This window comes from Medicago truncatula, chromosome 5, assembly GCF_003473485.1.
Source record: "Medicago truncatula cultivar Jemalong A17 chromosome 5, MtrunA17r5.0-ANR, whole genome shotgun sequence".
Classification (NCBI taxonomy): domain Eukaryota; kingdom Viridiplantae; phylum Streptophyta; class Magnoliopsida; order Fabales; family Fabaceae; genus Medicago; species Medicago truncatula.
The window spans coordinates 43,572,019-43,585,540 of record NC_053046.1 but is presented as its reverse complement, the minus strand read 5'-3'; the positions used below and the strand labels follow the sequence as shown (position 1 = coordinate 43,585,540).

At 32.3% G+C, this 13,522-nt stretch overlaps 1 protein-coding gene across 1 annotated transcript; it reads left to right on the top strand.

The window, feature by feature from the left end:
* The first annotated feature begins 2,071 nt into the window (after positions 1 to 2,071).
* Positions 2,072 to 9,799, top strand: LOC11433708 (armadillo repeat-containing protein 8). The gene is made up of 9 exons (XM_003617864.4): positions 2,072 to 2,607; positions 3,073 to 3,792; positions 4,640 to 4,735; positions 4,807 to 4,890; positions 5,948 to 6,182; positions 6,271 to 6,431; positions 8,449 to 8,727; positions 8,808 to 8,996; positions 9,347 to 9,799. The coding sequence occupies exons 1-8, from the start codon at positions 2,275 to 2,277 to the stop codon at positions 8,856 to 8,858; spliced, it is 1,959 nt and encodes a 652-aa protein (XP_003617912.2). The 5' UTR covers positions 2,072 to 2,274; the 3' UTR covers positions 8,859 to 8,996; positions 9,347 to 9,799.
* Positions 9,800 to 13,522: the final 3,723 nt, after the last annotated feature.

Genomic DNA, 13,522 nt, shown 5'->3' with positions numbered 1-13,522 from the left:
CTATGATGATTATTTTGACTAATTTTTCCTGCCATTTGGGGTTGGATATCTGATCTTGAGGTTTTTGCATTATTATTTTGTGTCTCCACTAAGCTGGATTTTTTTTTTTTTAGAGAATGTCTCCACTAAGCTGGAGTAGTCTTTGTATCTTTTACAAAAAAAACAAAAAGGAGGGACATTCACATGTTTGTCGTTCTGTACTTGGTAAATATGTGTTGGACTTGAAACCTATATTGCGTAACCTAAACTCAATATCAGAATTTAATTTCCTTTCTAAGATTAGGTTTGCGATTTCTTGTGGAGTTTTCTCTCCTAGGATTTTTATCCTTTGAGAGCACTGTCTTTTGAGTGTTAGTTTTTTCTTTCATGAGTAGTTTTTATTTCTTTTTTTTCCGAGAGTCAAGTACATACGCTAAGATTTAGCTAGACTATTACAAGTATTATGCAATTGTAACTAACTCTTGTTAGCTACCATTGCTTACATATTGTTTACATCTTACAAATAATTATCGTGTTAAGTGAACTTTCAAGTGAAGAGACCTCTAATCGATAAAAGCAGGACGATGCTAGGACAACTGACGAGAAAAGTTGGTTTTTTCGTAAGGTCATTAACACAGTATGGGTCGTGAATGCTTCAAATTAAGTCAAAACGTAGAAGGAGTGAAGGAAACACTTTGGGATAAAGTATACCATCTTTGATGCTGGCGATCATGGGATGGGTGTTAACTCTGGGTTTGGACTGATTGGTCAAAGGAATGTTAACTCAGAGAAATATGGTGATGGTAGCGGAATAGAAAAAGTGATTGTTATGAGTGAAGTTGGTAAAACTAGGGTAAGAGGATTAATAGATGGTGGCTCAGTTGATGATGCGTACTATAAGTTAGGAGAGTGAACATGTGTGAACGATAAGGGCATGACAATGTCGGAAGGACTATGGTGATGTAGAAGAGCTAGGAATAGATGTAAAAAATGGTGATAGAAAGTTCCAGGTTCATAAAATAATAGGGATTGAAGAATGAACAAATATGTTATATTATGATTTGTCAAAAAAAAAAAGTTATATTATGCATTATTATTCTTACCAACTGAGTTAAGTTTACGTGAACTTTTTAATTTAAAGTCCAATAACATATGTTATATTTTAAATTTAATGTAATTATGCCTAGTAATTAAAGAAAAGAGCACCAGGAGAATAAATATGCTTTTAAAATAAATATATATTTTCAATTAAATTATTAATTCCTAAAAAATTAGTTATTAAATTATCAAAAACAATTTATATTCATAATTTAATTTAATTTTTCTGAAAAAGTTAGTTATTTTCAATTAATACCAATATTAATTTCTAAAATACATATAAACTAAGTTGAAATATTAGAAATTAATTTTTTTATTAAATATATATATATATATATATATATATATATATTAAGATATTAAAAAACAAACGAATAATTTATTGCATGCTAAATAATTTTGATTAAATAGATATGAACTCAACACCTCCTTAAAAAAAAAAAAATCAAATCAACCAAAGATTGAGTAGGGAAAGAAATTATATTTTTTCCAATGACAAAAGTATGAAACAAACTTATACCAGCACCCTAAAATTATTTACACCATTGGTCCTTAACTAAACATGTTCAGAGGAAATTCAAATCAGTAGCAGATGGTAGCACTTCAACGTTTTTTTTTTGCTGGGATTTAAACCCCTAAATCTTACATATATTATTGTATTGTTCTTAACAGGAGCTAAGCTTACGAGGACATAGCTACTAACGACTTCCGTTTTTTTTTTTTAAAGAGCGGTTTTGTTATGTCTTGTATAAGTTTTTTTAAGAAAGATTTTTGCCACTCAACACAATTAGGTCCAATCTAAAAAAACTAACGTATAAGAGGGGGTAATTGTTAGTAATTTTTTTAATTAATTAATTAAGATAAGAAAAGAAGAATAAGCGGAAAGTTAAAGAAAAAGAGCGCCACTTTCTAACCTTAGAAAATTTCCAAATAAGTCAAAACTCGCGACTACCAATAATCCAATATCCTTTCTTCAATTAAATATCCAAAAATCAAAACAAAACCCTCTTTACCTCTCTTTTCCTACTCCCGTCCCAACAAAAACTCAAAACAATTAAAAAAAAAAACAAAAAAAAATAAAAAAAAAAATCCAAAAACCCAAAAATTTAAAACGAGATCTCGGAATCGTAACTGTGAATGCGGAGGTTATTCCACCTCCACCACCGTGCATGACCTTCCTCCGCCGCTGTAACCACCATGCCTTCATCTCATCCTTCCTCCGATCTAATCCTCCACCGTCTATCTTCCTCCGATTACGAAATCAAGCTCAAAGCTATCCGCGAAATTAAGAATCAAATCATCGGTAACCGCACCAAGAAACTCTCTTACATCAAACTCGGCGCCGTTCCCTCCGTCGCCGATGCTCTCGCAACTGCAAATTCCGATTCCGATTTCGGTTCCAACCTTATCGTTCAGTCCGCAGCGGTTTTAGGTAGCTTTGCTTGTGGCGTTGATCAAGGCGTTCGTGCTGTTCTTGACGCCGGAGCTTTTCCGCATTTGATTAGATTCCTCTCCGCCGCCGATGAGAAGGTGAACTTGATTAATTAATCTTCAATTCGTTTAATTATTTTTTGCTTAATTAGTTTCAAGTTCGTTTAATTATTTTTTTGCCTATTTTGTTGGGTTAGAAATTTGTGCTTAAGATGAAAATGATATTGCAATGCTTAGAATCGGTAGAATTATTATTAGGTTTCAATGATTGATGTTTCTTTACGATTACTAAGTAAAAAAGAAATGTAGGTTATCTGATGCACTGTTCATTTTTGCATTCAACGTTAATATTAAATGCATTTACACTGTTATCGTAGCGAACAACTCTGAAGTACCTACACTTCTGATTGATGGCATATCCGGTTTCCAACACTGACAAATGTGATTACATTCTATCATGTTGTTTTCTTAAATTACTATCGGTGTGGTTCATATCTGTATCGTGTTTCATAGCTCAGAAATTATTATTGTGATACTGATAAAACTTTTGTCGTTGGTTTTCAGGTTGTGGATGCGGCTGCACGTTCTTTACGAATGATTTATCAGTCGAAACTGGCTCCGAAGTTTGATTTCTATAAGGAACAAAATATGGACTTTCTTCTTTCATTATTGAGGAGTGAGAATGAAAACCTTACTGGACTAGGTGCAGGCGTTATTATTCATTCTTGTGAGACGAGCGATGAACAGAACATATTATGCCAAGCTGGTTCTTTAGAGAAACTTATTAGCGGTCTTGATGGTTCTATAAACCAGAGAGATGCTAGTTTAGAGTCCTTAGCTACAATTCTTAAAAATAATCCAGAAGCTGTCTCTAAATTTGCGGAGCTTCAAAATGGAAGAGCGTTGCGTTCTGTAATTGAGTTAACCAAGGATAGATATTCTCGGACAAGATTACTGGCCTGCTTGTGTCTAATTTGTATAAAGAATTCTTCATCATGCCATTTGCAAGATATAGGAATCAAAACAAAATTGATATACATTTTGCTTGAGCTTCTTGACGATTCTAGTCAAGTTGGAGAAGAGGCTTCCTTTGCCTTTTCGAGTTTAGTATCAGGAAAGGAAGATTTGCAAAAGTTAGCATTTGAGGCAAACGCTATAGATAAGTTTTACAATCACTTGCAGAACTGTGCCTTACATCCCAAACGACTTGAAGGGATATTTCTAGCATTGGCCGAACTTTGCTCAAAATTGGAATGCTGCAGGTCAAAGTTTATTTCATTGCAGGTTGGTTCTTTCATGCTTACTACTAGCAAATCTCATGTATCTGTTGCTAATAACATTTTTGTAACCCCCCTCATTTAATATACAACTGTGTTCTTTGTTGCAAAAATAACCGATGAATAAATAGAAAAACGGTTATTACCCTTTCTTATATCACCTTATGATAGGGTTCACACAATCATATCGAAGCATGATAAGTAATGGGGGATGCATGATCTGAGACAATGAGAAGGGTTACAAGTTGGGGATCTTGATAGTCTGATACTAAATAACTTGAACTTAACTTTCTACAGAATGTTAGTATTGAATTTTTCTGTCTTATGCTCCCCTTCTTTGTTTCTCAAGAAATCCGCGCAGCGGAAGATCCTTTAAGGGTTTTTAAGATTCAGTCTTGAATTAGACACTCCGGGCAGCACTTGCTCAGATTATGTATAAAAAGTTCACTTGTAAATAAAGTCTTTAATTATATTTTCAGTAGAAACAACATAACTGTGATATCATGTTTATCTACACTTGGCTAATTACCTATCTATGAGCGTTGCATTGTAATGCAAATTCTGGCATAAAGAGTGAAACTTGATAACATGTGACTGGATCGTTGACAAGGTGCTATGGTACTTAATTGAGTTATTCATAAAAAATGGTAGTCAATATAGATGTTTATACTGTTGATGATATAATTTTTTGTTGCATCTCATGCCACCAAAGACATGTTTGTATTAATTCAATGTGTTTCTTCCAGATGCATGATAATTTTGTGGTTTTATAAGTATTCAATATTGCTTTGGTAAACCATGTACCCAGAGACTAAGTCAACTTGTAACTCCCACTACATTTTTAATGAATACAGGTTTTAAATCTATTAATTAGTGCGTTAACCCATGATGAAGCCAATGTGCGCACAGCAGCATGCAAATGCTTAAAAAGTGTCTCACGCTCAATCAAGGTCTGCAACTTTTGACTAATAGGACGTCTTTAATGTTAATTATAGCTTAATTCTCATAAAATGCCATTCAGAATTTGAGTGCAGGTTATTTCATGAATGAAAGGATTGTCATTCCATTGGTCCGGCTTCTCTCTGATCTTTCAACTTCAGTCCAAGTATGTCTAATCATATTTATAATTTTTTTGTTGTATTTAAGTTTAAGTGAGTGCTTTGTTGTAGGCTTGTAGCTTTCTTTCATCCAGAAATGCATAAATGAATCTGCCAATTGTGCTGAAAGATTGGAATATAAACTTACAGAATCTGAAAGATAGATTAAGATTCAATTTGATATGTACCTTTTAGATGTATAATTTAGTGCTATTCTCTTGCCTGTTCATGTAGATTAAGCTTGACATTGAAATAGTTCATAGATCAAGCTTTTTGCTTGACTAGTTGGTTAATTAATACGGTTGAGCGGTATTAGGAAGGAAAGTATAACTGATGGTTTTGACATAATTTGAAAGACATGTTCAGTAAGGATTTCAGTGATATCTGCAATATCTGTGAATTCCAATGTTTTATTAATGAAATTGTCATTATTTATCCACTCTTTAGCACTTGTTGATAGTCTATTCACGATAGTACATGCGTGTATCGAGTTTTTTTTGAACTATCCTTTATTTGAATAATTTAGACTTAGTATTAGAGATTGAAAGCTTAGTATTGAATTTGAAATTACGGTATTGGAGATGTATTGTAATTGATGCTGAGTAGGAAGGGCCAAAGGACTGACATAAACTGTTACTATTGGACTAAACTGTTGGACAATGATATTCATAATTCAGCATTCAGAAGACGGATTTTGATTGACTGTATTTTTTCTTTTAATGTTATTTGGATCTTGTCGTCAAATACAGAAATATAGATTTATTACAAGAAAATTTGGCATATTGTTGAATTGAACGAACTAGCCATTAAGCACAAATAGTAATGTATCTTGGGGTAAAAATGAGGGTATCACAAAGGCCATATATGTTGTCCAATTTTTTATTTTATTAATGATAGTCATAAGCCTACCCTTTCTTGGATTGAACATGAACTCTTCTCCCCGACACTTATTTTCTTTCTCAAACGTTCTATTTCCTGATTAATTGTATTCAAATAGACTTTACCTCATTAGTTCTTAGTTTTGTTAAAGTTAGTAAGCAAAGCAATTTCTATTTTGTCTTCCAGGTTGCAGCACTTGGTGCTATTAGTAACATAGTTGTGGACTTTACACCAGATAAGTCAACATTCATACAATGTGGAGGCATTAAAGAGCTTGTCCAATTGACGAAGTCTATGGATTCGTCTTTAAGGTTGAATGCTGTGTGGTCCTTGCGTAACATGGTGTTTCTTGCGGATAGGATGTGTAAGGAAGCAATTTTTATGGAGTTGACAGTGTCTTCAGTAGCTAGCCTTATTTGTGGTAATTATCTTCACTGTCAGTCCATATCTTTTCTGATTAATTGGTGCTTGCCAAAATAAAGTTTTCATTGGATCCGCTTACTCTGCAGATTCCGAGCCTTCTGTTCAAGAGCAAGCTTTGGGCCTTGTTTGCAATTTTGTTGATGGATGTATGGATTGTGTTGAATTTGCTTTTGCTGAAGATGGTATCATACTGGATGCTGTTGGAAGGCAATTGTGGAAGTTCTCAAAAATGGAAATCGGTATACAGGTGACAAATAATTTCTGAAACTGATCAAACAATAATTTCTGAAACTGATCAAACATTGTTGCAAATTTAGGCATTGATGTCAAAATTTGGAGAATGCATTATTCGTTAAATATTTCCAGTACGCTTACTGATCCTTTCATATTATGTTTTAATGATACACCTAGCAAGCCATTAACATGTTGAATTTGTAAGATTTTAGGTAAAAGGAAGAGGGAATAACAGGTGGTCTGAATATTATTTATAATGGCTGAATAGTAGGTGTAGTGTGATACCTGTATAAAAAAAAACTTTTGACATCAAATATGAAAGAGGAATCAGTATTTTAGGAGAATAATTTCATATATTATCAATAAGGTTTTCCAAGAAGCTATTCACCGAACAAAATAACCACAAAACACTAGACTTGAATTTACAAAATACTCCTAATGTCTGTTATAACTAGATGAATATTATTTATAATGGCTGAATAGTAGGCGTAGTGTGATACCTGTATTAAAAAAAACTTTTGACATCAAATATGAAAAAATAACCACAAAACACTAGACTTGAAATTCCAAAATACTCCTAATGTCTATTATAACTAGATGTATTTTTGGATTCTAAACAAACTTTTAACACATCTAAAAATTGACCGAGCGTTTGTCCAAATTGCCAATTGGAAGGAACAAGTAAACTTCAAAGCTTTTCGATCACTTGTTGTAACCCAAAATTACAAGTCTTTTCCAACCAATATGACTCCAGTGTGTCAAACTTGTCCCCAATTATGTGTCATTGGAGCCCAACTAGTATTAAACCCTATGATATACACACGTAAAATATCACCAGCATTGGCAACATTAAACACCGAAACTATTTACAAAGAAGGGATCATCCCAGTTCAACATCGATGTATTCCATGCCTCAAAAGAGGTGGTGCTAGATTTGAGCTAAGAGGAAACCCTTACTTTTTTTATGGTTTTGGTGTACAATGTTACCAATGTTGGTGATATTTTACGTGTGTCAATCAAAGGGTCTAATACTGATCTGGCTCCAATGACACATAATTGGGGACAAGTTTGACAAACTGGAGTCAAATTGGTTGGACAAAATTTGTCATTTTGGGTTACATCAATTGATCGAAATGCTTTGAAGTTTACTTATGGTGTTCCTTCTTATTGGCAATTTGTACAAACCTAGAGAGCTTGGTCAATTTTTAGATGTGTTAAAAGTTTGTTTACAATTCAAAAACACATCTAGTTATAACCGACATTAGGAGTTTTATGTAATTTCAATTCTAGTGTTTTGTTCCACAAATATCTTCGTGGAAAACCTTATTGATATTATATGTAATAATTCTCCTAAAATACCGATTCATATTTGATGTAAACAGATTCTTATTACTTTTATAAAGATATCACACTACTATTCAGCCATTATCAATAATACTCTGAGCTCTTGTTATTCTCTCTTCCTTTTACCTAAAACCTTACAAACTCAACAAATACAAAATTATTGGGAAAAACCCAAGTCCCACATAGGATAAAGATAAGGCCTGGAATGAATTTATAAAGAGTGGCATTCTTCACCTTACTAACCTGTTTTGTGAAGATAAGTTAGGCCCAACAAAAAAACCTAATTGTATCAGAGCCTATCCATCCAGGCAACACCATTTATATCCATGCACCAATCCTAATAGTGCTAAAAAAACTCAAGCCCCACATATGATAAAGATATGGCTTGAAATGAGTTTGTAGTGGCATCTTTCACCTTACAGGCCTGTTTTATAAGGATGCGTTAGGTTCAATGTAAAAACATGAAAAAGAATATTCTGATGTTATGGTAAAATATAAATTAAAACTGTTGTTGCAGTCTCTTATTTAAAACTGCCTCATACATACAAGTATTCAAAGGGTGGTATAGAAAGTAAACAGATTTTTCCCCAGCAGGGCAATAATAACAAATGAATATGAAAACAGCCATTGTACTGAAAATTTATTCAACATGCTGAATGTTATATTTTTTTTTCTTTTCTGTTTAGGGGATGTACGTACTCAGCAATATTGCAAGTGGAAATGAGTTTCATAAAGAAGCCATAATGCAGCTGCTCTTTCCACAAGCAGAAAATGGATCTCACTCTCTATTGAGCCAGTATTTGCAGAGTAATGACAGTCGTCTACGCACATCTGCTGCTTGGGTCATAGTAAATCTCACTGTTCCTGCAAGTCCTGGTGCATTTGACAGGGTTGTAAAACTGCGAAATTTTGGCATTGTTTCTCAAATCAAGAGGATGATCAGTGACTCTTGCATGGATGTGAAGGTCCTTTAATCTTCATGCTTAGTTATTTTTGTTTTATACTTACTCTTGGTCAATTTGTAAATTTTATTTTGTTGATGCAGCTTCGAGCACGACTTGCGTTTGGGCAGATTAATTCTTTTGGTGATAGTTAAATGACTTAAATCAAACAGTTCCTCCATTTGGGGACCTTGGACCGCAGTCAGAGAGAAATCCTAATAGAATTTATTTTCTGTCACTTTCACATCTTTTAAGTAATGGGTATCTTGCCTTCTGCATCAGCTTCCAATACGGTATGCTTCAATTGTTTACTTCAACAACTTGAAGTTCCTTTCTAGATGTTATTTTAATTGAGTTACAAGCAAAAAATATTATATATGCATTTGAAAATGGATTTGTTGACATTTGTTAATATCTGTTTAAGCTTAAATGATAAATATGATAGTAAATATAAAGCTGGTTGTCTTTCAGTGTATGGGAATAATGGGATAAATATTTATTTTTCATCCATTCACTTTGCTTTGTTTTTTGAATAAATATTTATTTTTTTGAATAATTCTGACAGTTGTTTCACTTGAAGGTTTTCTTAACATGTTCTGTTCTATTCTATGTATTCATGCTTTTTAAATGCTTCCTTTTGCAGGTGTATCATATTTCTTCAATTTTTTTTTAACCAGCCAGAGCAGTGTTAAGCTTTTCAATTTCGTAAGCACTCCTGACCTGGTCACCATTACCCCTCCAAATTCTATATTTCTAATCTCTTGCGTTATGTATTACTTTTTGTAAGTTGGAAGCTAAGAGTAGATTTACAGGCTTATAGTATTGTACCATATGAGTAGTCGGTGTAAATTTTAGAACTTAGTTTCAACTTCATTGGGGTTCTGTTCTGATGTGATGGCAGACAGTGGAGTTGTATGTGTAAGCTATGTGCCAAGGCGCTATGTTTGAGGGTGTTTCTGGTATTCGTGAATATCTTGTAATTTTGTAAACTAACATTTGCGGTTCATTGGTCATTCTCTTTTCGGTAAAAACAGATGACTCGATTTTGCTGCCCAGTTTGAGCCTAAATAATAATGTTTTGTTTCTTACGGCTAAATACTTTCTAAATGCGGCATTATGCATTTTTTTGTCATCGATATATATATGGCTAACATGGGGCTCTAGATTTTTTAAGCCCTCCCTTTGTTTTGAGCCGCTACTACACCATGAAGAATTAGTTATGAATGTGAATGCTAGAGAATCCAAAAACATCGATTTTATCATTATTTAAAAATTGTAGTCCATATGTCCTAGTTCAATTGGCAAAAATGCCGAAATTGTTAGGTCGGACGCCGTGACTGGGAGTCGAATTGTGGCTCCTCCACATGTGAGTTTTCAACTACTATTGCCATTTCATCTATTTGCTAAAAAAAATAAAAATTGTAGTCACAAGTGTTTTATCCCTATTCCCCTCGTTCAGCTTGATCATTTTGTTTTAGTGTACAATTTCATCCACCTAACATTTCTGAAAAAATACACACGACATAATGTTCGAAAGTCTACTTTTAGATGGTATCCAAAGTGATATGGAAGAATAATGGCTCACTCTGCATTGCCAGTAACGCAAGAGCAACTCTTCGATTTGATTGAAAAACATAATGAGTGAATTTGATATTTATTTATTTTGAATAAAAGGAGTGAATTTGATATTGTTTAGAGTTGTTGTCAAAAAATTGATAGTGTACAGTTATCATAATCGATTGAAGAGCTAATGAATTTTTTTAGGGGAGCTGATGATTAAAATTATGATTATGATAAAATGCATGTACATATAGATGTATAATGCTCCATAAAAAATATAATGAATTTAAAAATAATACTTATTTTTTTAAGGGAAAAATAATACTTACATGAATAATGCCCCATAAATAAATATAATAAATTTAAAAATAAGACTTATTTTTTTTTGAGGGGAAAAATAATACTTATTGTTGTATATTTTTTTTTCTTTCAAGTATATCTTATTTTAATTTAGGTTTTCAACCTTCGTATTAACGGATGCTAAATCTCCAGTAGTGGTACATATATTCTAGAGCCAATAGATAATAAAATCGGCCTTGCTGATGAGTTTTTTTTATTGTTTTTTTATTCATTGTGTAATAGAAGAGTAGATTTGTGTTTACTATCTCAATTGAAAAAAAATACTGAATTAGTAAGTTAGATGATGTGACCGAGAAGAGAAAAAAATACGGCTTAATTACTCTTTTGGTCCCTTAACTTATTTTTTGGTTTCGATTTGGTCCCTTAACTATTAAAAGTTTCGTTTTGGTCCCTTAACTTACTTTTAGGTTTCGTTTTGGTCCCTTAACTATTAAAAGTTTCGTTTTGGTCCTTTAACTTACTTTTTGGTTTCGTTTTGGTCCCTTAACTCTTCCTCCGTCAACTACTTTGGTCCTTTATGTTAGGATGAATGTATTAGAGTTAAGGGACCAAAATGAAACCAAAAAATAAGTTAAGGGACCAAAACGAAACCAAAAAATAAGTTAAGGGACCAAAACGAAACTTTTAATAGTTAAGGGACCAAAAGAAAACCCAAAAATAAGTTATGGGACCGAAACGAAACTTTTAATAGTTAAGGAACCAAAACGAAACCAAAAAATAAGTTAAGGGACCAAAAGAGTAATTAAGCCAAAAAATACTCAATTAGTAAGTTAGACGATGTGACCGAGAAGGGTAGAGTTGTCGTCATTTTGATATTATGGAATTTTGTCATTAATTTGATTCTTAAAATTCTTCAAGTTATTTTCATCTTTTTCTAATACTCTTATAATTAAAAATATTTCCTTATTACTCTTTTGGTCCCTTAACTTATTTTTTAGTTTCGTTTTGGTCCCTTAACTATTAAAAGTTTCGTTTTGGTCCCTTAACTTACTTTTTGGTTTCGTTTTGGTCCCTTAACTATTAAAAGCTTCGTTTTGGTCCGTTAACTTACTTTTTGGTTTCGTTTTGGTCCCTTAACTCATCCTCCGTCAACCTCTTTGATCCTTTATGTTAGGATGAATGTATTAGAGTTAAGGGACCAAAATGAAACAAAAAAATAAGTTAAGAGACCAAAACGAAACCAAAAAATAAGTCAAGGGACCAAAATGAAACTTTTAATAGTTAAGGGACCAAAAGAAAACCCAAAAATAAGTTATGGGACCGAAACGAAACTTTTAATAGTTAAGGGACCAAAACGAAACCAAAAAATAAGTTAAGGAACCAAAAGAGTAATTAAGTCAAAAAAAAATTCAATATTTTTTCTTCTCGTCCTTGCCCCCAAAATCGTCTCATTCCCTCATTTCCAAACTCCTATGCTGATCTTAAAGGTCTTAAGAGATTTTCAACGGCCTCTTTAGGGTAGTCAAGTAGTGATTGTGGTTTAGCTAAGCTACGTTAGTTTGAAATTTCAGGCAGAATATCTTTAGGCTTTGTTTGCGAGTTTTGAGAGGAAAGAAAGGAAAGGTTAAGAAAGGGAAGGGAAGGAAAGGGAGGGAAGGGAGAAAGGAGGGAAAACCTTCCCCTTGTTTGGGAGTTAAAAAGCCAATAAGAAAAGGAAATTGAGGGCTTATATTATAATTTTACTATTTTACCCTTTTTCCTCTTAAAATCAATACATTGTTATACTTCGTAATTTAATTTCTAATTTATTCAAAACAATTTATCTCATGAAAAACAAATTATTACGATCTATTTTTAAATTTTTTTTTCAAAAGAACTTATTTATAAAAAATAAAAAAAAACTTATTACAATCACTTTTTAAAAAACAACTTATTGATACAAAACAACTTATTACGGCCTCTTTTTAAAAAACAACTTATCTTATGAAAAACGAATTATTACGATCTTTTTTTAAAAAACAACTTATTCAAAACAGCTTATTTAAACAAAACAACTTATTACGACCTCTTTTTCAAAAACAGCTTATTCAAAACAGCTTATTTATGCAAAACTGCTTAATACGATCTCTTTTCAAAAACAACTTATTCAAAATAGCTTATTTATACAAAACATCTTAATACGACCTCATTTTCTAAAACCGCTTGTTCAAAACAGCTTATTTATACAAAACAGCTTATTACGACCTCTTTTTCAAAAACAACTTATTCAAAACAGCTTATTTATGCAAAACAGCTTATTACTGCATAAATAAGTTGTTTTGAATAAGTGGTTCTTGAAAAAGAGGTCCTAATAAGCTGTTTTGTATAAATAAGGTGTTTTGAATAAGCGGTTTTTGAAAATGAGGTCGTAATAAGCTGTTTTGTATAAATAAACTGTTTTTAATAAGCTGTTCTTGAAAAAGAGGTCGTAATAAGTTGTTTTGTATAAATAAGCTATTTTGAATAAGCGGTTTTAGAAAATGAGGTCGTATTAAGCTGTTTTGCATAAATAAACTGTTTTTGAAAAAGAGATCGTATTAAGTTGTTTTGCGTAAATAAGCTGTTTAGAATAAGTTGTTTTTGACAAAGAGGTCGTAATAAGCTGCTTTGTATAAATAAGTTGTTTTGAATAAGCGGTTTTAGAAAATGAGGTCGTAATAAGCTGTTTGGTATAAATAAGCTGTTTTGAATAAGCTGTTTTTGAAAAAGAGATCGTATTAATGTGTTTTGCGTAAATAAGCTGTCTTGAATAAGCTGTTTTTGAAAAAGAGGTCGTAATAACCTGTTTTGCATAAATAAGTTGTTTTGAATAAGCTGTTTTTGAAAATGAGGTCGTAATAAGTTGTTTTGTATAAATAAGTTTTTTTGAATAAGCAGTTTTTGAAAGTGAGGTCGTAATAAGCTGTTTTATAAAAATAAG